Source organism: Muntiacus reevesi, chromosome 13, assembly GCF_963930625.1.
Source record: "Muntiacus reevesi chromosome 13, mMunRee1.1, whole genome shotgun sequence".
Classification (NCBI taxonomy): Eukaryota; Metazoa; Chordata; class Mammalia; order Artiodactyla; family Cervidae; genus Muntiacus; species Muntiacus reevesi.
This window is the reverse complement of record NC_089261.1, coordinates 68,327,731-68,352,023: the sequence shown is the minus strand read 5'-3', so window position 1 is coordinate 68,352,023 and position 24,293 is coordinate 68,327,731. Positions and strand designations below refer to the sequence as shown.

Genomic DNA, 24,293 nt, shown 5'->3' with positions numbered 1-24,293 from the left:
TATGCAACCTATTCATGCAGCTCAAAACCAGAAAAACAAACCAATCAAAAAGTAGACATTTCTCCAAAGAAGACATACAGATGGCTAATAAGCACATGAAAAGATGATGCTCAACATCCCTCATTATTAGAGAAATGCAAATCAGAACTACAATAAAGTATCATCTCACACTCGTCAGAATAGCCATCATCAAAAAACTCTACAAACAATAAATGTTAGAGACGGTGTGGAGAAAAGGGAACTCTCTTGCACTGTTGTTGGGAATGTAAATTGATGCAGCCACTATGGAGAACCGTATGGAGATTCCTTTAAAAAAACTAGGAATAAGTCCACTGTATGACCTAACAATCCCAGTATTGGACATACACTGAGAAAAAAATACTTGAAAAAGACACATGAATCCCAGTGTTCTTCACAGCACTATTTACAATAGCTATGATATGGCCGCAACCTAGATATCCATTTACAGATGAATGGATAAAGAAATTGTGGTACAATGGAATATTACTCAGTTATAAAACTAATGCATTTGATGAGATGGAGCTTCATTATAGAACCTATTATAATAATAGAGCTTATTATACAAAGTGAAGTAAGTTAGAAAGAGAAAGATAAATATCATATACTAAAGCATATATATGTAGTCTAGAAACGATGATTCTGATGAACTTATTTTCAGCACAGCAAGTGAGATGCAGACATAAAGAACAGATTGTAGACACTGAGAGAAGGAGAGGGTGGGAAAATTGAGAAAGTAGCATTGAAATATATATATTACCATATGTAAAATAGTGGAAATTTGCTTTATGACATGAGGAACTCAAATCTAATTCTCTGTGACAACCTAAAGGGGTAGGATGGGGTGGGAAGTGGGAAGGAGATTCAAGAATGAAGGCACATATGTACACCTATGGCTAATTCATGTTGATATATGGCAGAAACCAACACAGTATCATAAAGTAATTATTCTCCAATTAAAAATAAATTTAAAAAATGAATTTTAGATTTTGAAAAACATATATACTTTTTCTAAGGAAAAATTGAATGCCACCACTAGCTTTATACTCACCATATACATTTTTTAAGTAATTTATTTTAATGGGAAGCTAATTACAATATTGTGGCAGATTTTGCCATACATTGACATGAATCAGCCATGGGTGCACATGTGTCCCCCATCCTGAAACCCCCTCCCACCTCCCTCCCCATCCCATCCCTCTGGGTTGTCCCAGTGCACCGGTTTATACATAATGAAGTAAGTCAGAAAGAAAAACACCAATACAGTATATTAATGCATATATATGGAATTTAGAAAGATGGTAATGACGACCCTACATGCAAGACATCAAAAAAGACACAGATGTAAAGAACAGACTTTTGGATTCTATGGGAGAAGGTGAGGGAGGGATAATTTGAGAGAATAGCACTGAAACATGCATATTACCATATGTGAAATAGATTCCTAGTCTAAGTTCACCATACACATTTAGCACACAATTTTTTCCTGCTTTGATGAAAGCATTTTAAGAGACTGACACACGGTTTAAATCTGAACACGATATATTTCTCCTTTGATTGGTTTGAGTTTGAAAAAAAAGAAAACATATTTGTAAGGAATATATGTGTCTTAATTTGACGACTTATATGTGACTTGTTTCTGATTTTTTTTTAGGGGGATGTTTCTGGATACCATTCTTCCCTCACGTGATGATAATGGCATTCGTCCAGCAATTGGTCAGCGAACCCGCTTAAGCAAAGGAGATATTGCACAGGCAAGAAAGCTGTATAGATGTCCAGGTACTGCACCACCCAAACTCAGAAGCATAATTGAGTCTGATAGTGCTTTTCCAGATGAACGAGCCACAATTAACATCTGTTTACTTGTCTCTTTTCATGCTGCCGAGTAACTGAGATGTTCAGTTCAAAGTTACTAATCATAAAATGAAATAGAAGAGAAATCTGGAATACCCATCGGTATAATTCAAAACAAATTGCTAGAAATCAAGTTTCAAAAGCAGGGATAGTATGCTTTATTTCTTTTAATTTAATGAATAAAAAAGAAAAAAAATATAGTTGTTACTAAATAGTTGCATGAGTTCATAGTCAAATTATGAGCTTCCTTGCCAACATAACAAGAATATCCTTAATTTCAACTTCAAAATTCGATCCTAAATGATCTTTTCTAGCAAGTACTATCATTAACAGTATATGAATTTAAATTTTATTAGGTGGAATTTATAACTTCGTTGCAAAAAACAAAGTTCTAATCATGTTACTAGTGAGCTACTAGTTTGTTTTTATGTTTGTTAATATGTTTGCTAGTTTGTTAAAATGTTTGCTATTAGGTATGTTTGTGAAAAAAGATTAGAGAGAGGTCTTAATAACAATGTTCCAAGGGAACACTAATGCCTTACTGGTCTAAGAAAGAAAAGATAAAGCAATTATACTCCAATTTAAAAAAAAAAAGATTCTGCTTTCAAATTGGAACTTCTTCATATCCTATGTACCTCCTATATATGCAACATGCTTTGAAATAGCCTATATCAAAGATACATGCTTTATTTTGCTTAACACAGCATTTTCAATTTTTTGTTGTTATTTATAGGAAACGAATACCTGTGAAGTTCAGTTTTTGTTCCAGATACTGATATCATAAATAGTAAAATAGTGCTAAAAGCGTTAGTTGGCTGCTCTTCCAGTAACTTATACAGACATTCAGGATAGGATGGGTAAATTAATCATTGAAGTTTTACATAGATTCCCATGTTTAAATTTTATTTATATATATTTTGTTATTGAGAAATTATATTAACTAAGTTTACTATGATTATTGGTACCAATCTAGGAAACTTTCTGATTGGGTAGCTGATTCATTCACAAAATGTCATATTTGCTCATTGACATATGGAAATGTCCACGTGGGGCAGAGAATGGTCTTCATCTTCCCTTTATCCCAGTAGTCAGCAGTCTGCTGGTGAAAGAGATACTCACTGGGATGTGTGAGTGGTGGTGTGTCTTTATAAATAACTCATTTGTTCTCTTGTTCTCTCTTTTTTGGGGGACCTTTTTTTCCCTTGTGACTCCCATTTTCTAAATAGAGTCTCCACTTATTTGATCTAATTTTAGGATTACTTCCCCTTTTTATTTCTAAACTCCTGATATTGAGCTCTTCTAATATAGTTTCTGGTCTTTATTTGCATTTTCTCTTAATATAGTTTTTCTATAGTCCCATAACCTTTTGGCTTATACTTCATACCTATACCAACTGTCAACCCTAATACCCTCTTAGTAAATCTTCATTAATTAAATGTAAAGTAGCATAATGAAATTAACAAAAAATAAATATCTAAAAATAAAGAGGCTTTTGAAGATTAGAATCATTGTTATGTAAAAGTGTATGTGTAGTCACTCATAGATGTAGTCAAAATAGATGTTTACAAATTTAAAAGTGGTGTTAAGCATACAGTGTATATATACAGATATCTACATCTATTGGATGTACATCTGTATAGAGGTTGTAGGGATAGAAGATCAGTTTCATTGTGCAGGAAATTTAAATACTGGCAATTTTTTAAACTGTATAATTCTTGAACATTAAATTTATTTTTTATTTTTTATTTTTTATTTTTTTTTTTTAAATATTATTTTATTAGTTGGAGGCCAATCACTTTACAACATTTCAGTGGGTTTTGTCATACATTGACATGAATCAGCCATATAGTTACACGTATTCCCCATCCCGATCCCCCCTCCCACCTCCCTCCCCACCCGACTCCTCAGGGTCCTCCCAGTGCACCAGGCCCGAGCACCTGACTCATGTATCCCACCTGGGCTGGTGGTCCGTTTCACCATAGATAGTATACATGCTGTTCTTTCAAAACATCCCACCCTCACGTTCTCCCCCAGAGTTCAAAAGTCTGTTCTGTACTTCTGTGTCTCTTGCAAATCAAAACCACAATGAGGTACCATTACACGCCAGTCAGGATGGCTGCTATCCAAAAGTCTACAAGCAATAAATGCTGGAGAGGGTGTGGAGAAAAGGGAACCCTCTTACACTGTTGGTGGGAATGCAAACTAGTACAGCCACTATGGAGAACAGTGTGGAGATTTCTTAAAAAACTGGAAATAGAACTGCCATATGACCCAGCAATACCACTTCTAGGCATACACACTGAGGAATCCAGATCTGAAAGAGACACGTGCACCCCAATGTTCATCGCAGCACTGTTTATAATAGCCAGGACATGGAAGCAACCCAGATGCCCATCAACAGATGAATGGATAAGGAAGCTGTGGTACATATACACCATGGAATATTACTCAGCCGTTAAAAAAAATTCATTTGAATCAGTTCTAATGAGATGGATGAAACTGGAGCCCATTATACAGAGTGAAGTAAGCCAGAAAGATAAAGAACATTACAGTATACTAACACATATATACGGAATTTAGATAGATGGTGGCGATAACCCTATATAAATTTATTTTTTAAATTAATATGAGGTTCTTTTTAGTTACAGAAAATCTGTAATTCCTGATATAATTCTCTGAAATTTCAAAGAGAATATCACTTATATATGTTTATATACAATTCTTGGCTCAAGTATGTTGCCAACATGCAAAAAAAAAAAATTAGTCATTAGTCACTTTCTCATTTATTTACAGACCCATTTGTTCATAAAACATTTCTTAGTTCAGTTGATAGTACTAGACACAGATCATTCCAAGTCAAAACTGTGGAGGGCATTCTCTTTTCATTCCTTTTTCTGCCACACTTCCCACAATTAATCAATCCTGCTGCCTTCTTGGCGTCTATCTCACATTCTTGAAGTGAATCCCCTATCCTAGGGATCCTCACCTTTTGTCTGGATTACCACAATGCTTCCTAATTAACCTATTCCCTCTATTCTTACATCTCTTTAGTCCTCTGGCCATACCGCTGTTCAAGTGGCACTTCAATATGCAGATCCTACTCTGCTTATTTTGGCGTAAAGACTGGTTTCCGTTCCCCTCTCTTCCCCAGCCTCTTGCTAGGTGTTTCCATTCAGCCTGGCTTCTCCCTGCTACTTCATCCGGCACCTGGCACCTCCGTGTGCTCACCTCCTGCTTCTTCCTCAATCCAGAAAACTCCTTCTGACTCCTGGCCATGTCCTAGTTAATATTCAGGATTTAGCTGCTGTGTAACCTCCTACTTAAAAACTAGCTGATCTCCCAGGATTCCCGTGGTAGTAAATGCCCTATTTGCTCTGGCCTTCATGTTTTATTCCGAAAACCATTAATTCACTTGTCATTTCACAATTAGAGTATAATCTTTAGGACTGGAAGTAGACTTTTCCTTCAGGGTATTTTGTTATTGTTTAGTCACTATGTGTCCAAATTTTTGTGACCCAATGGGCTGCGTTACCAGACTTCCCCATCCTTCACTATCTCCTGGAGTTTGCTCAAATGCATGTCCATTGAGTTGGTGATGCTATCCAACCATCTCAGTCCCCTGCTGTCCCCTTCTCCTCCCATCCTCAATCTTTCCAACAGAAGAGTCTTTTCCAATGAGATGGCTCTTCACATTACGTGACCAAAATAATGGAGCTTCAGCTTCAGCATCAGTCTTTCTAGTGAATATTCAGGATTGACTTCCTTTAGGATGGACTGGTTTGATCTCTTTGCAGTCCAAGGGACTCTCAAGAGTCTTCTCCAGTACCATGATTCAAAAGCATCAATTAATTCTTCAACTCTTGGCCTTCTTTCTGGCCAAACTCTCACATTTATTCGAGACTACTGAAAAAGCATAGCTTTGACTGTATGGACCTTTGTCAACAAAATGATATCTCTGGTTTTTAATATGCTGTCTAGGTTTGTCATAGCTTTCCTTTCAAGGAGCAAGAATCTTTTAATTTCATGGCTTCAGTCACTGTTAGCAGTGATTTTTGGAACCCAAGAAAATGAAATATGTCACTGCTTTCCCATTTCCCCCTTCTATTTGCCATGAAGGGATGGGACCAGATGCCATGGAAGTGAAAGGAAAAGTCGCTCAGTCTGTCCAACTCTTTGTGACCCCATGTACATTCCATGGAATTCTCCAGGCCAGAATACTGGAGTGGGTAGCCTTTCCCTTTTCCAGGGGATCTTCCCAATCCAGGTATCAAACCCAGGTCGCCTGCATTACAGGCAGATTCTTTACCAGCTGAGCCACAAGGGAAGCCCAAGAATACTGGAGTGGGTAGCCTATCCCTTCTCCCGTGGTTCTTCCTGACCCAGGAATTGAACCGGGCCAATCTACTGCATTGCAGGCAGATTCTTTATCAGCTGAGCTGTCAGGGAAGCCCCAGGGGCTTCCTGAAGTTGCTACGATCTTAGTTTTTTCAATGTTAAGTTTCAAGCCAGCTTTTTCACTCTCTTCTTTCTTTCACCCTAGTCAAGAAGCTTTTTAGTTCCTCTTCACTTTTTGCCTTTAGAGTGGTATCATCTACATATCAATTAAATATTAGGTGCTCATAAGTGGTTGCTGTATGAATGAAATAGTTGCTTTAATATGTGAAAGGTACTACACCAGATATTATGGCCACAGAGAAGGAAGCACAGATTATGCACACAAACAGCAATCTGTGCAATTCTCCAGACAATGTCACTTGTCAAGGAAGTAAATCTCATCAGTAAAGGATGCTAAAGCAGTTCTGAGAGGGGGGCCTGAACCTAGCTGCACTGTGGAATGGGGAAGACTTCTTGGAACTGGTGTCGGACTTGGCAAGGGAGTTACTGTTGAAATATATTTTAAAATATTTCAGTAATTAATTTCACCATTATGACTCAGATGACAGGATTTCTTTTAACATTTCTTACCTTAAAATCATTTTAAATCTATATTTTATTTATTACATTTAAAAGTTTGAGAGAGCAATGGATGTATGAAGTTGATTAGGTAGTGCTAAGTTGTTTAGATATAGTTTTATTTCTTCCCATACTCTAGAGTTGATCAAGATTTTGAGGTAAGAGATTTATCTACTACAAGTTATTGTACTTTTTTCGAGTTAGTAACATTATAAAGATATTCTTTAAGACTATGGAAAAGTTATTCTCAATCTTTGATATCTGTTGGATATTATAGACATTTGCCACAAAAAATATCTGTAGATGGGAATACAAACAACTGCAAATCAGTAATATTTTCTCTGCCACACACAATCCAGGAAGCATTTATACAATTCAAAAACAATTTTCTATCTTGGAAGGTAAAGCATACATGAGAACCATCTATTGCAAAAGTGAGATGGATCATAAAATATTTAGAAGTTTACTTTTTATTATTAATCATTTTTAAATTTTGATGAAACACATATAACATATGTCCTATTAAAAATGTTTATTGTACAGTACAGTGCAGTCAATTATATACACATTGGTATACAGCAGATCTCTCTAGAAATCTCATGTGATATTTGTCTTTTTGTTTACGCCTAGCCTATTTCACTAGAATTATGTCCTCAAGGTTCATCCCTGTTGTAGCATATGACAAATTTCTTTCTGTTTGAAGGTTGAATAATATTCCATTGTATGCATATACCACGTTTTATTTATTCATTTACCCAATGATAAGACAGTTTGTTTCTATGACTGCTCTCAGTAATACTCAATGAATATGTGAGTGTGCATATTTCTTCAAGACTTTGTTCTCAATTGTTTTGCATCAATACCCAGAAGCAGAGTTGCTATATAATTTGGTAGCTCTATTTATTATTTCTGAGGAAACTCCACATTGTTTTCCATGGTGGCTGCACCATTTTGCATTCCTAACAGCAGTGTAAAGTGGTTCTCTATATCCTCACCAACACTTGCTATTTCTGTTTCTTTGATAATGGCCAACCAGCCATTGTGAGGTGATATCTCATTGTGGTTTTGATTTTCCTTTCTCTGATGATTAGTGACATTGAGCACTTTTTTCCTGTATCTATTGGCCATTTGTATGTCTTCTGTGGAGAAGTGTCTAGTCAAGTCCTTTGCCCATTTTGAAGTTTGGTGACTTGGGGTTTGTTTTGTTGTTTGTTCGCTAAGTTCCTTCTGTGTTTTGGATATAACCCCTTATGAGATGTATGATTTGCAAATGTTCCATTCCAAAGATTTCTCTTCCTTTTATTGATTCTTTCCTTTGCTACACAGAAGTTGTTTAGCTTGCTGTTGTCCCCCGTGTCTATTTTTACTCTTATTATCTGTGCTTTTGGTTTCATATCTAAGCAATCATTGCCAAGACCTCTGTTATGATGCTTTTCACCTATGTTTTTCTTCTGGGAATTTTACAAATTGGGGTCTTACTTTCAGGTCTTTAATCCACTTTGAGTTGATTTTTGAGGATAGTGAAAAAAACAGGTTCGATTTTATTCTCTTGTATGTGTGTATCTAGTTTCCCTAACACCATTTATGGAAGAGCCTATCTTTTCACCATTGAAAAGTCTTAGCACTCTTGTCAAAGATCCCATTTTACTGTTTAGGTGTGGGTTTATTTTTGGCTCTTTATTCTGTCCCATTGGTCTATATGCCTCTCTTATACCAGTATCATACTTTTAATTACTGTAGATAAGTAGTATGTTTTGAGGTTAAGAAGAATGAGGCTTCCAGCTCTGTTCCCCACCCCCCCTTAAGATTGTTTTGGCTATTTAGGATTTGTGATTCTATATGAATTTTAAGACTTTTCCTCCCATTTCTACAAAAATATGCCACTGGGAATTTGATAGTGATTGCACTGAATTTTAGAAATCTATCCATGCTTTGACTAGGATGGATAATATTTTAACAGTATTGTTTTCCAATCCATGAACACATCTTTGTGTCCTTTACATTTCTTTTATCAATGTTTTGTAGTCTTCAATGGCTTTTGCCTCAGGTTTATTTTGCCTCTTTCATTCCTAAATAATTTATTACTGAGGGAGGTTTCTTATAAACAGAGTTATTTTCTTAATTTCATTTTCATATTGTTCGTTGATAGTTAATGGATATGCAACTGAACTTTGTGTGTTGATTTTGTATTCTACAATTTTGTATATTTTTTATTACTTCTAACAGTATTTTTTTTTGTTTGTGGAATCTTTATGGTTTTGTACATATAAGATCATGTCATCTGCCTAGAGAGATGGAAATTCAATTTGTGAATTGTTTTACTTTAGAATGATTTTTATTAGGAGACTGATGATAATTTTTCTTTGTCTATTTATGCTTTTTTTTCTCTTAGATAAGACTGGGGTTTTTTTTAGCTCAAAGATACATTGTAAAAGTTAAGCCCACAGTTTTCCTACCTGTGTCAGAGGTATCTTAAGTGTTAAATAGAGGGCTTTGGGCATAACAATACTTGACCCCTACAAAACAACTTTATGAAATACATATTAATAAGAGCCACTTTAAAGAACAGAAAACTGAAGTTGAAGTTTTTGAGACTTGCTTGTATGACATAACAAGGGATTATGCCGTGAGTCAAATTTCTCTCTTATCATCCATATACTAAATAGATTTCTGTGTAAATGAGGAGGCTATGTGTTTAACTTAGTAGTGCCATCATTTCCATGCTGATTTTCCTTTAGTTGTCTTAATTATAAAATTAGTTTTTATACCTGGACAAGAATCAACAAATGCTCAGGGAAATTTATGAAAATTTTCTGAAATAGGGATCAGGTAGCCTGGGATAGCCACAAGTACTGAGGGAAATGCACAAATGATTACAACTTGGCAATTGGTGTCCACAGTTCTTGCATTATAAGTAGGTGCTATATAATACATTTATTAGATGTTTGAACTATATTCATTTTTTTTTTGCATTTCAGAGAGCTTTCTGTTTTATTGTTTTATCAGTATAATAGCATTTGTTTACATGTGTGAGTTAATTATTTTAATTCCACTTGAGGAAATCCAGTACCAACATTCTAGGTAGCTTAGAATTACAGAATTTATTTTTAAACTGCTATAAATTGTAGGTTTTTTCATTGAAACACACTCAATTCCCCAATGGCTATTTAGCACCTAAACTGATCATAATTAGAAACACATCAGTTGCATTAATAAATCTTAACAAATTTTCATTTTTCTAAGGGGTCTTATAATGTCATATTTATCAAGTATCTTTAGATGATTCATGGAAAGTGTTGATTATATATTTTTTACCTTTAGCATTTTTTTTTATTCTTAAGTTGCTTTTATCTGCCTGTTTATCAGAATAAATATTGCTTGCTCTTATTTTAAATTTATTTTTTGTACAAACATTATTTATTGTTGTTATTCAGCCGCTCAGTCATGTCCAACTCTTTGTGACCACATGAACTGCAGCATACCAGGCTTCCCTTGTCCTAAACCATCTCCTGGAGTTTGCTCAAACTCATGTCCATTGAGTCTGTGAGGCCATCCAAGAATCTCATCCTCTGTCATCCCCTTCTCCTTCTGCCTTCAATCTTTCCCAGCATCAGGGTCTTTCCCAATGAGTCAGTTCTTCGCATTAGGTGGCCAAACTATTGGAGCTTCAGCTTCAGCATCAGTCCTTCCAATGAGTATTCAGGGTGATTTCCTTTAGGATTGACTGGTTGGATCTCCTTTCTGTCCAAGGGACTCTCAAGAATCTTCTCCCTCATGACAGTTCAAAGGCGTCAGTTCTTAAGTGCTCAACCTTTTTTATTGTTCCAGCTCTCACATCCGTACATGACTATGGGAAAAACCATAGCTTTGACTATGCGGACCTTTGTAGTTAATATCTCTGTTTTTTAATACACTGTCTAGGTTTGTCACTGCTTTTCTTCCAAGGAGCAAGCGTCTTTTAATTTCATGGCTGCATAAATATTTATATCATATCGAACTCTTTTTACATGTCTATTTTATGTTTTCCAAGCTATTATTTTTGTTTCTTCATTTAAATCAAGATATGCAGAACCATTTATAATGTATTGTTTCGATGAGACAAGAGTTCATCTGCTAGAGTTCACCTGCTGGCTCTATGATATGGTAATATATCAGGTTTTATCTCAGTCTTCTTCAGAAGGAAGGAATTATTCTTTCAAACTGTTGAATGAAAGTTATAAACATCTTTATATAAATATTTATACAAACTAACTGCTGTATAGGAATTGTTCATGAATTAAGGGTACTTAAATCAGCTTAGATTCATTTAACTCAGATCATGTCTTGCAAAAGCAACAAGACAGCCCATTGTAGAATGCTTCTGACTACAAACCTTGGCTGAACCAGTGAGCTAATTATCCTCTGATCTTGCCTTTGTTGAATTGGCCTATAGATATTAGTCATGCAGATCTTGAGGCTGTACAGCTGACTGTTTGCTACATCAGATGACTGGTAATTACTACCAAGAAGTGAGATGGGGGCTGTTGGTTGTTTGGTTGTTTAGTCACTAAGTTGTGTCCAACTCTTGTGACCCCATGGACTGTAGACTGCCAGGCTCCTCTCCGTGGGATTCTTGAGTAGATAGGGGAAGTAAAAGGAAAATAAAATTGCTTTCCCAGAAATTTCTACTTATAATAGGCAGAAAACAGAGAATAAATAAATATCTATATCTCATTGGAAAATCTGTCTTCCATAATATTTTATGTTTCAACTTATTCCAGTTTATTTTGAGAAAAATTTTCATTGTGTGTCTTTTTGGCACCACTTTTATTGACTATTTATTCATTATTATTTAAATTTTCTTTTTCCCAACTTTGATACAGTATTCATTATTAAAATTAACTTCACTCTACACCAAATATAATAATAGAATGTTTCATGGGGTCCCAGAATCACATCGAATAGGTACCCACTGGCTTCAAACTGAATATAGGTGATGTATAAGTTGGCTATTTGCTCCTTGGGAATGAATGAGAAATGTTTCCATGAGGAAAAATTTTATGGCTATTCAGGTTATTTATCTCATAATCTTGTTATATGTTTAGCTATAGCAATTCCTTTAAGTATACTGAAATTCTAGTAAGAAAGACATTTTAAAAAAATTACTTATAAAGGTAAAGTGTTTTATAAAATACAAATATATATCCTGTCTAACACCAAAAGACTCAAGATTCATTTATGATGAAAGTGTCTTTTATAAAAAATAACAGATAATTTTATCTTTTTCATTAGAAAAAATCAAACATATGCTGTTTTTTCTTTCTTTCAGCATGTGGAGAAACCCTACAAGAATCCAGTGGCAATCTGTCCTCCCCAGGATTCCCAAATGGCTATCCGTCTTATACGCACTGCATCTGGAGAGTCTCTGTGACCCCAGGAGAGAAGGTGGTTTATCCCATCAAGTGTTCTCTTTCAGTTTTAAATGCAAAGTTTCCTCTTCTTTCAAATATATTTTACTTTGTTTTGCATTCTTATTTGATTAACTGAATAGCTCAGAAAATTTATGATGGGTATTATGCAAGCTCCAGGAATTTTTTGAAAGAGATAATTTCAAAAGAAATAGTAAATGATCGAGAAGGGTTGACATAATACAAATTATGTTGTCAGATACAATGGAATTAAGTTAAAAATCAGTATCAGAAAGATAACTAGAAAAATCCCACACATATTAAAACTGGGAAATATATATCAACTATCCCATTCATTCAAGAAGAAATTATGATAAAAATTAGAAATCATTTTCAATTATAACAAAAGTACTGAGAATTCCAAGTCTGTAAAATACATGTAAAGCATATTTAGAAGGAAATTCAGAAACTTATATACTCATATTAGGAAATAAAAAATACTCCAAACTAAAGAGATAGATATCCATATAAAGATGCTAGAAAAAGGAGCAATAAAATAAATGGCGTAGTACATAAAGGAAGAAATAAAAAATAAATTTAAAACATGAAGCTATATGGTATAAAATATGGACAAACTTGGTACTTTGAAACAATTTAGAAAATAGAGAAATGGATGAGAAGAGATCAAGAAAAAAAGAATAACAAAGAAAGCACAATTATCTAATAATTAGCATAAAATGATTATTATAACCATATATGCTTTAGACACCAAAAGAACATTTTGAATATTATGCCAATAACTTTGAAAATGTAAATGAAATGGGAAAATTACTACAAAATATTGCTTAGTCAGCTCTTATTCAAGAAGAAAGTTAAAAATTTGAATGTTTCTATAACCAATAGAGAAATCAAATTACTGTTTATTTGAATTATTAGTCAAAAAAATTTTTGACAATGAAAACCCAGGCTAGATGGCTTCATGAGTAAGTTCTACCCAACAACCCATAAGAAATAAATATGGTCTTACATAAAGTCTTCCAGAGAATAAAATAAAAATTACACTCTACTGTTTATATGGTTAGGGTTTCCAATGTGGCTCAGTGGTAAAGAATCCACCTGTAATGCAGAAGATGTGGTTTTGATTCCTGGGTCAGGAAGATCCCTTGGAGAAGGAAATGGCAACCCACTCCAATATTCTTGCCTAAAAAACCCCTTGGGCAGAGGAGCCTGGAGGTCTACCATTCATGGGTTTAGAAAAAAGTAAGGCATGACTTAGTCACTAAACACCAACAGCAATTTATATAGTTAGCAAAACCTGATAGCCATCCTGATGACAAAAACAGTGTAAGAAAGGAAAATTTTAACCCAGACTCGCATTTGAATATGTATGTAAAATCCTCCCCACATTACCAAAGCAAATGCAAATATCTACGCATGTATATGTATATACGTATCTATCTATAATTATATAAGTACCATATAAAATATATTACTATTACTATATATCTCAAAAGCAAATATATGCATGGATATGTGTATATATGTATTATATATCATATATATATGTTTGTGTTTATATGTATGTGTATATACATATAAGCACCATTAAATGAGTATCTCAGTTAAATCAAGAAAAAGATCAATTAGTGATTTAACAGCAACAACAAACCCTGAGCAAATTAGGAAAATAAAAATATTTCATTAATTTTATGAAGAAAATCAACAGAAGCTAGTGCAAGTACCATTGTCATTGGGCTTCCCTGGTGGCTCAGATGGTAAAGAATCTGCCTGCAATGCAGGAGCCCTGGGTCGGATCCCTGGATCGGTAAGATCCCATGGAGAAGGGAAGGGCTACTCACCGCAGTGCTCTTGCCTAGAGAATTCCATGGACAGAAGAGCCTGGCAGGTTACAGTCGTTGGGTAACAAAAAGTTGGACACGACTGATCGACTTTCACTTTCCTGTTCACCATTATTATTGGTGACGTTCTGACAATATTTCTTTTGAAATAGGTAAAAAATCAAGTGTGTCCACCAGTTTCCCCACCCTTTTTTAAAAAAGGTTTGGTAGAAGTTGTAGCACATTAAGGGAAAAAAATGAAATTACACATATAAGGATTAAAAAGGAAGATGTAAACTTCCCTTTATCAGATTGTTTGTTACAGAATTCTAAATTACTGAGAAGTGAAATAAGTTAATTTCTAGATTCTTTCTTAAACATCTTTTCTGATCAAGATTTTAATGATTGCTTTTTAAAAGTTGTTAAATGATTTTTGTCCTTTGTTTTTCACTAATTCATCTGCAATGACTCAAACACACTTTAGTTTCAGTGAAAATGAAAATGGAGTTAAAGAAAAATCTGTATCCCTAATAATTGAGTGGTATTGTGAGTATGATGGGTATGGAGTTGTGCAGGATATTACTTTCATTCTCTGTGTTATACAATATACCTATTTGTTTATTAAACTTTATACATAGTAATTTTTATATTTTAATCCCATACCATAATTTGCTCATTCTCCCTTCTCTCTCCCTTTTGGTAACAACAAGTTTGTTCTTATAATGAAACTTAAATGAAACTTTTGTGTGCATAAATGGATTTTACACATAAAAAGTTATAAAATACTTGTAGTACATGAATGCAAGTTATTCTTTATAAAGTTATTTTTAATTTAAGAATTGTGAGTCTATGTTGTAACATAGTTATAGGTGTTGATCAATTTCTACTTATAGTCTTTGAATAAACTCTTGAAAATATATTGTGAAAATCATTCAGTTCAGTTCAGTTGCTCAGCCGTGCCCAACTCTTTGTGACCCCATGGACTGCAGCACTCCAGGCCTCTCTGTTCATCACCAACTCTTGGAGCTTACTCAAACTCATGCTCATTGAGTTGGTGATGCCATCCAAATATCTCATCCTTTGTCTGTCCTTAAAAACATACTGAAGAGTAAGATACAAAAGTAAATATAGCCTCAGAGAAAGTTTAAAACTCTACATAATTTTTTTCATCCTTTCTATTTGTTCTTTTTCCTTAATTTTTTTGGAGTCTGTTTGATTTACAATGTTGTGTTAGTTTCAGATATATAGCAAAGTGAATCTGTTATACATATATATCTCCACTCTATTTTGTTCTTTTCCCTAATAGGACATTACAGAGTATTGAGCTTCCTGTGCAATACAGTAGGTCCATACTAGTTATCTATTTATACATAGAAGTGTGTGTGCTGCTGCTGCTGCTAAGTCGCTTCAGTATGTCATTCCTAATGTCCCAATTTATCCCTCCTGCCTTACCTCTCAGATTCAGTTCAGTCGCTCACCCGTGTCCAACTCTTTGTGACCCAATGTACTACAGCATGCCAAGCTTCCCTGTCCATCACCAATTCCTAGAGCTTGCTCAAACTCATGTCCATTATGTCATTGATGCCATCAAACCTTCTCATTCTCTGTCATCCCCTTCTCCTCCTGCTTTCAATCTTTCCCAGCATCAGGGTCTTTTCTAATGAATTAATTCTTCACATCAGGTGGCCTAAGTATTAGAGGTTCAGCTTCAGCATCAGTCCTTTTGATTTCAGTGTCTTATGATTTCATGGCTGCAGTCATCACTGCCCACAGTGATTTTGGAGCTCAGGAAAATAAAATTTGTTTTCCCCTTCTATTTACCTGGAAGTGATGGCACTGGATGTCATGATCCAAGGTTTTTGAATGTCTAGTTTTAAGCCAGGCTTTTCACTTTCCTCTTTCACTCTCATCAAGAAGATCTTTAATTCCTCTTCCTTTCTGCAATTAGAGTGGTATTATTTGTATATCTGAGGTTGTTGATATTTCTCCCAGCAATCTTGATTGCAACTTGTGATTCATCCAGTGTGGTATTGTATATGATGTACTCTGCATATTTTCTTGGGCTTCAAAATCACTGGGCATGGTAACTGCAACCATGAATTTAAAAGACACTTGCTGCTTGAAAGAAAAGCTATGACAAACCTAGATAGCATATTAAAAAACAAAGACATCAGTTTGCTGACAAAGGTCCACATAGTGAAAGCTATGGTTTTTTCAGTAGTCATGAATGGATGTGGGAATTGGACTAAAGAAACAAAGAAAAGAAGGCTGAAGGCTGAAGAATTGATACTTTCAAATTGTGGTGCTGGAGAAGACTTGAGAATTCCTTGGATTTCGTGTAGATTAAACCGGTCAATCCTAAAAGAAATCAACCCTAAATATTCATTGAAAGGACTGTTGTTGAAGCTGAAGTTCTAATACTTTGGCTACCTGATAGGAATAACTCTCTAATGGGAAAAGACCCTTATGCTGGGAAAGATTGAAGGTAAAAGGAGAGGAGGGTGGCATACAATGAGATGGTTAGATAGCATCACTGACTCATTGGATATGAACTTGACCTACATACAAGTTTCTCAGCAGACCAGTAAGGTGGTCTGGTATTCCCCATCCCTTTAAAATTTCCCACAGTTTGTTGTGATCCACACAATCATAGGCTTTAGAGTAGTCAATGAAGCAGAAGTAGATGTTTTTCTGGAATTCCCTTACTTTTTTTATGATCCAGAGAGTGTTGACAATTTGATCTGTGTTTCCTCTGCCTTTTCTAAACCCAAATTATACATCTGGACGTTCTCGGTTCAGGTACTGCTGAAGCCTAGTTTGAAGGATTTTGATCTTAACCTTGCTAGCATGTGCAATGAGCACAATTGTACAGTAGTGAACATTCTTTGGCATTGCCCTTCTTTGAGACTTAAATTAAAACTGACCTTTTCCAGTCCTGTGGTCCTTGAGTTTTCCAAATTTGCTGACGTATTAAATGCAACAGTTTAACCGAATTAACCATCTTTTAGGATTTGAAGTATCTCAGCTGGAATTCCATCACCTCCACTAGCTTTGTTTGTAGTAATGCTTCCTAAATCCCATTTGAATTCACACACCAAGATAGTTGGCTCTGGGTGAATGACCACACCATCATGGTTACTGGGTCAGTAAGACTTTTTTGGTATAGCTCTTCTGTATATTCTTGCCACTTCTTCTTAATCTCTTCTACTTCAGTTCAGTCCCTACTGCTTCTGTTCATCCTTGCATGAAATATTCCCTTGATATCTCCAGTTTTCTTGAAGAGATTTCTAGTCATTCCCATTCTATTGTTTTCCTCTATTTCTTTTCATTGTTCACTTAAGAAGACTTTCTTATCTCTCCTTGCTATTCTCTGGAACTCTGCATTCAACTGGGTATATCTTTCCCCTTCTCCCTTGCCTTTCCCTTCTCTTCTTTCCTCAGCTGTGTGTAAAGCCTCCTCATATCACTCTTCCTTCATGCATTTCTTTTTCTTTGGGATGGTTTTGGTCACCACCTCCTTTACAGTGTTATGAACCTCCATCTATAGTTCTTCAGGCACTCTGTCTACCAGATCTAATCCTTTAAATCTATTCATCACCTCCACTGTATAATCATAAGGGGTTTGATTTAGGTCATACCTGAATGGCCTAACAATTTTCCCTACTTTCTTCAATTTAAGCCTGAATTTTGTAGTGAGGACCTCATGATCTGAGCCACAGTCAGCTCCAAGTCTTGTTTTTGCTGACTCTCTAGAGCTTCTCCATCTTCGGTTTTAAACAATATAATCAACCTGATTTCAGTATTGACCATCTGATGATGTCCATGTGTAGAGTTGTCTCTTGTCTTGTTGGAAAAGGGTGTCTGCTGTGACCAGTGCATTCTCTTGGCAAAACTCTGCTAGCCTCTGCCTTGCTTTATTTTGTACTTCAAGGCCAAACTTACCAGGTATTCCAGGTATCTCCTGACTTCCTACTTTTGCATTCCAGTCCCCTATGATGAAAAGGACATCTTTTATTGGTGTTCACTCTAGAATGTCTTGTAGGTCTTCATAGAACTGGTCAATGTCAGTTTCTTCGGCATTAGTGATTGGGGCCTAGACTTGGATTACTGTCATGTTGAATGGTTTGCCTTGGAAATGAACCAAGATCATTCTGTCATTTTTGAGATTGCACCAAGTATTGCACCAAGACGCTTTTGTTGACTATGAGGGCTCTCCATTTCTTCTAGGGGATTCTTGTACACAGTAGTAGAAATAAATGGTCATCTGAATTAAATTCAAATAAATTTAAATAAATTATATTCTGATTAGATTCTACATATAAGCCACGTTGTATGATATTTGTATGTCTCTGTCTGACTTCTTCACTCAGTATGACAATGTCTAGATCCATCCATGTTATTGCAATATACATGATTTTTTAAAACAAAGCATTATAGAATATGGAAAACTTTGGAATGAGATTAATCAAATTAAATCAGTTAGTATGAGCAAGATTATATCTGGAAAAAGTTTCTCCTATCTAACTACAGTACCCATAACACCAGCATTCAAAGTTTATTTACTTTTCTTATATGCAGGATTACTAATAAAATGGCATTTTCCAAAATATTGCAAAATAGGAAAAAAATAAACAAATCTATCATTTTTTCTAATATATATTTAATATTGTTTACAATGATAAGCAAACAAATTTATTGTTACAAATGGTGAATGAGACATACTTATCTTTCTTTCTTATATTTTTATTATTTTCTTTCATTTAACGTTTATGTTCATTCTGATTTTCTTTACTTCTTTGCTTTTTATTCATTTTTTTGAGTTATTGTAGATTTACAATTTTATATTAGTTTTAGGTGTACAGCATACAGTATTTTTGCAGATTACACTCCCTTAAAATTATTAAAATGTAATGGCTACCATTCTTTATGCTGTACAGTATACCATTTTTGCTTTCTTTTATATGTGGTAGAGTTTATCTTTAAATCCTATACCCCTAATTTGTCTTTCTTCCTTTCCCTCTCTCCTTTGGTAAGCACAAGTTTATTTTCTTTATCTGTGAGTATGTTTCTGTTTTTGTGTATACATTAATTTGTATTATTTTTTAGATTCCATGAAGAAGTGATTTCATACAGTATTTGTCTTTCTCTCTGACTTTGCTTCACTAAGCATAGCATTCCTATGTCCATCCATGTTGCTACAAATGGAAGAATTTCATTGTTCTTATGGCTGAGTAATATTCATGCATATGGCACATCTTCTATATTCATTCATCTGTTGATTAGCACTTGGGTTGCTGCTGTATCTTGGCTATTATAAATAGTGCTGTTATGAACACTGAGGTGCATGTGTCCTTTTAAATTAGTGTTTTCATTTTTCCAGATATATACTCAGGGGTGGAATTGTTGGATCATATGATAGTCCTATTTTTAGTTTTTTGAGGAAACTCCCTAGTGTTTTATAGAGTGGCTGCACCAATTTACATTCCCACCCACAGTGTAGGTTGCTCTCCTGCTGGCTCAGTGGTAAAGAATCCCCTTGTGGTGCAGGAGATGCAGGTTCGATGCCTGGGTGGGGAAATCCCCTGGAGGAGAGCATGGCAACCCACTCGAGTCTTCTTGCCTGTAGAATCCCATGAAGAGAGGCGCCGGAGGGCTATGGTCCCTTGGGTCACAGAGAGTTGGCCATGACTGTAACAGCTGAGCAGGCATGCATGCACACATCAGTGTAAGAGGATTCTCTATTCACACATCCTCTCCAACATTTGCTATTTGTAGACTTTTTGACTATAGCCGTTTTCACAGGTGTGAGATGATATCTCGGTTTTGATTTTCATTTCTCAAATAATTAGTGATATTGAGCATCCTTTTTTATGCCTGTTTGCCATATCTTTTTTGGAAAAATATGTCAAAAGATTCTGTCCATTTTTTGATTGTATTGCCTTTTTGTATTGATCTGTTTATATATTTTGAGTATTAACCCCTTGCTGGCAGTACCACTTGCAAATATTCATTCAGTAGGTTGTCTGCTTTCTTGATTATTTCCTTTCCTGTAGAAAAGCTTTTAAGTTTAGTTAGGTCTCATTTGTTTACTTTTGTTTTATTTCCTCTGCCTTAGGAAACAGACCAAAAAATAATGCTATTATATATGGCAAAAGATATATATATTGGCCTATGTTTTCCTCTAGGACTTTTATGATTTCAGCCCTTTCATTTAGATCTTTAATGCATTTTGAACTCCTTTTTGTATATGGTGTGAGGAAGTGTTCTAAATCCATTCTTTTAAATGTAGCTGTCTTGCTTTCTTAGCACCATTTATTGAAAACGCTGTTTTTTCTCCATTGCATATTCACGCTTCCTTTGTTTTAGACTAGTTGACCTTTAAATATGTGGGTTTATTGCTGGGCTCTCCAGTCTCTTGCATTGTTCTATATATCTGTTGTGCCAATGCAACAGATACTAGTTTTGATTACTGTAGCTTTGTATCTAGTCTGAAGTCTGGGACTGTGATATATTTAACTTTGTTGTTTTTTCTCAAGATTGCTTTGGCAATTTGGGATCTTTTGTGGTTCTATATAATTATGGGATTATTTATTCTACTTCTCTGGGAAAATGTCATGGATGTTTGATAGAGATTGCATTAAATCTAGAGATTAGTAGATTACTTTTACTGCTTTGGTTGTAAGTTTAATGTTTTAATTTCAAGCACCTTTTCTTTTACAATACAAATATTTAAGGATATAAATTTTTCTTTTGAGAGCTACTTTGTCTGAATTTCATCCGCGTGACACATAGTATTTTTAGTTTTCAATTTTAATCAGCTGCTTCACCTTTTATCATTTCTTCTAAACTCACATATTTTTAGTAATGTATTTTTTATTCACAAACATGTGTTGTTTCCGAGTCTTCCTTTTCTTATTAGTTTCTCTTTAATCACTTTTTGAAGAAAGACTGTAGTCTGTATGAAGTCAGTGTTTGAAATAGATTGAGGCTGACAGTATGAACTTGGAATTGACCAATAATAATTAAAACACAAAAAATCTTTGCTTGAAAATGTGTTTTGTGCAATGGTTAGGTACAATCTTTTCTACATTCACAATAATCTTTTTATTCTATTTGTATATTCTCTATAGTATTGCTTTTGACTGCTTCAACTATCAAATAGTAGAAAGATACATTTTAACATATTAGAATATTATCTGCCACTTTTACTAGGTTTATTACAGATTTAATGAGAAGCCTGGGTGGCACAGTGGTAAACTATTTGCCTGTAATGCAGGCTGTCTGCAGTGCAGACATGGATTCGATCCTGGGGTCAGGAAGATACCCTGGAGAAGGAAAGAGAAACCCCCTCCTGTATCCTTGATGGAAAATCCCATGAACAGAGGAGGTGGTCACAAATGTGTCAAATACATCTTAGAATTTTCCTCTCCATGGATTACAGTCTTGTCATGGTGAAGGGGCTTGTGTAACTCAATGAAGCTATAGGCCATTCTGTGTGGGGCCACCTGAAATGGATGGATAATAATGAAGACTGACAAAACATTGCCCACTGGAGAAGGAAATGACAACCCACTCTAGTATTATTGCCTGGAGAACCCCAGGGACAGTATGAAATGGCAAAAAGATATGACTCCACAAGATGAGCCCCCTAGGTCAGAAGGTATCCAGTGTGCTACTGGGGAAAAGCAGGAGGCCATTACAAATAGCTCCAGTAAGAATGCAGCGGCTGGACCAAACGCAAATAACATTCAGGTGTGGGTGTGTCTGGTGGTGAAAGTGAAGTCGAGTGCTGTAAAAACCAATATTGCATAGGAACCTGGCATGTTAGGTCTATCAATCAAGATAAGTTAGACGTGGTCAAGCAGGAGATGGCACTATCCTCTTAGGAATCAGTGAGCTAAAATTGATGGGAATGGGCAAATTTAATTCAGATGACCATTATATCTACTACTGTGGGCAAGAATCCATTAGAAGAAATGGAAGAGCCCTCATGGTCAACAAAAGAGTCCAAAATGCAGTACTTGGATGCATCCTTAAACACGACAGAATAATCTCCATTTACTTGGACATCACCAGATGGTAAACACTGAAATCAGATTGATTATGTTCTTTGTAGCCAAAGATGGAGAAACTACACAGAGAGTAAAAACAAGGCCTGAAGCTGACCATGGTTCAGATGATAAGCTCCTTATTGCAAAGGGTCAGTCATTCAGTCGTGTCCAACTCTTTGCGACCCCGTGGACCATAGCCCACCAGGCTCCTCTGTCCCTGGGATTCTCCAAGCAAGAATACTGGAGTGGGTTGCCATTCTCTTCTCCAGGGGATCTTTCTAACCCAGGGATTGAATCCGAGTCACTTGCATTGCAGATGGATTCTTTACCATCTGAGAAAGTAGGGAAAGCCACTAGACCATTTAGGTATGACCTAATCAAGTCCCTTTTATTATACAGTGCAGGTGATGAATAGTTTCAAGAGATTAGATCTGGAAGAGAGTATCTGAAGAACTAAGGACAGAGGTTGGTAACATTGTACAGGAGGCAGTGACCTAAACCACCAAAAGAAAAATGAATGAGGGCAAAATGTTCTGAGAAGGCTCTGCATTTGTAAGTAGCTGAGAAAGGAAGAGAAGCAAGAGGCAAGGGAGCAAAGGAAAGATACTCTAAACCGAATGCAGGATTCCAGAGAATAGCAAGGAAAGATAAGAAGGCCTTTGTAAATGAACAACGCAGAGAAATAGAGGAAAACAATAGAATGGAAAACACTAAGATCTCTTCAAGAAACTTGGAGATATCAAGGGAATATTTCATGCAAAGATGAGCATGATAATAGAAATAGTGAGGACCTGACAGAAACAGAAAAGTATCAAGAATCATTAGAAAAACTCCATAAGAAATGTCTTAATGACCCGGATAACCATGATAATGTGGTCACTCACCTTAGCAAGCATTAGTACAAACAGAGCTAGTTGGGATGACAGAATTCTAGCTGAGCTATTTTTAGTCCTAGAAGATGATGCTGTTTAAGTGCTGTGTTCAATATGTCAGCAAATTTGGAAAACTCAGCAGTATCCACAGACTGGAAAAGGTCAGTTTTCATTCCAATTGCAAAGAAGCCCAGTGCCAAAGGATGTTCAGACTGCCATGCTTTTGCCTGTATTTCACATGCTAGCAAGATTATGCTCAAAATCCTTCAAGCTAGGTTTCAATAGTATGTGACATGAGAACTTCCAGATGTACAAGCTGAATTTAGAAAAGGCAGAGGAACCAGAGATCAACTTGCCAATATACATTGGATCAAAGGAAAATTAAGGGAATTCCAGAAAAGCATCTATTTCTGCTTCATTGACTGCTCCAAAGCCTTTGACTATGTGGATCACAACAAACTGTGGAAAATTCATAAAGAGATGGGAATACCATACCACCTTACCTGCCTCCTGAGGGACCTATATGCAGGACAAGAAGCAACATTACAACCACACACAGAACAACAGACTGGTTCCAAATTGGGAAAAGAATACAACAAGGGTGTATATAGTGTTACCCTGCTAATTTAACATCTATGCAGAGTTGTTGTTCAGTTGCTCAGTCATGTCTTTTTGTGACCCCATGGACTGCAGCACGCCGGGCTTCCCTGTCCTTCATCGTCTCCTGGAGCTCAAACTCATGTCCATTGAATCGATGATGCCATTCAACCATTTTGTCATCTGTTGTCCTCTTCTCCTGCTTTCAATCTTTCTCAGAATCACAGCCTTTTCTAATGAGTCAACTCTTCACATCAGGTACATCATATGAAATGCTTGGCTTGATGGATCAAGATTGCTGGCAGAAATATCAGCAACCTCAGGTACATAGATGATATCACTCTAGTGGCAGAAAGTGAAAAGGAACTAAAGATCCTCTTGATGAGAGTGAAAGAGGAGAGTGAAAAAGATGACTTGAAAGTCAGCATTCAAAAAACTCAGATCATGGCATCTGTTCCCATTACTTCATAGCTAATGGAAGGGGTAGAAATAGAGATCAATTTCAGTTTCTTTGGCTCCAAAATCATTGCAGATGGTGACGGCAGCCATGAAATTAAAAGATGCTCATTCTTTGGAAGGAAAGCTATGACAAAACCAGGCAGCCTTTAAAAAGCTGAGACTTCACTTTGCCAACAAGGTCCATGTAGTCAAAGCTCTGGTTTTTCCAGTAGTCATGTACACATGTGAGATTTGGACCATAAAGCAGACTGAGCAACAAAGAAG

At 35.7% G+C, this 24,293-nt stretch overlaps 1 protein-coding gene across 3 annotated transcripts in view; it reads left to right on the top strand.

Annotated features, from left to right (window-relative positions):
- Nucleotides 1–24,293, top strand: part of TLL1 (tolloid like 1) — a 284,429-nt gene that overhangs the window by 173,528 nt on the left and 86,608 nt on the right. For all 3 annotated transcript variants that reach the window (XM_065904757.1, XM_065904756.1, XM_065904758.1), the window contains exons 8-9: nt 1,673–1,797; nt 12,134–12,249. In XM_065904757.1, coding sequence (XP_065760829.1) covers nt 1,673–1,797; nt 12,134–12,249 — 241 coding nt within the window. The remainder of the gene's footprint in view (nt 1–1,672; nt 1,798–12,133; nt 12,250–24,293) is intronic.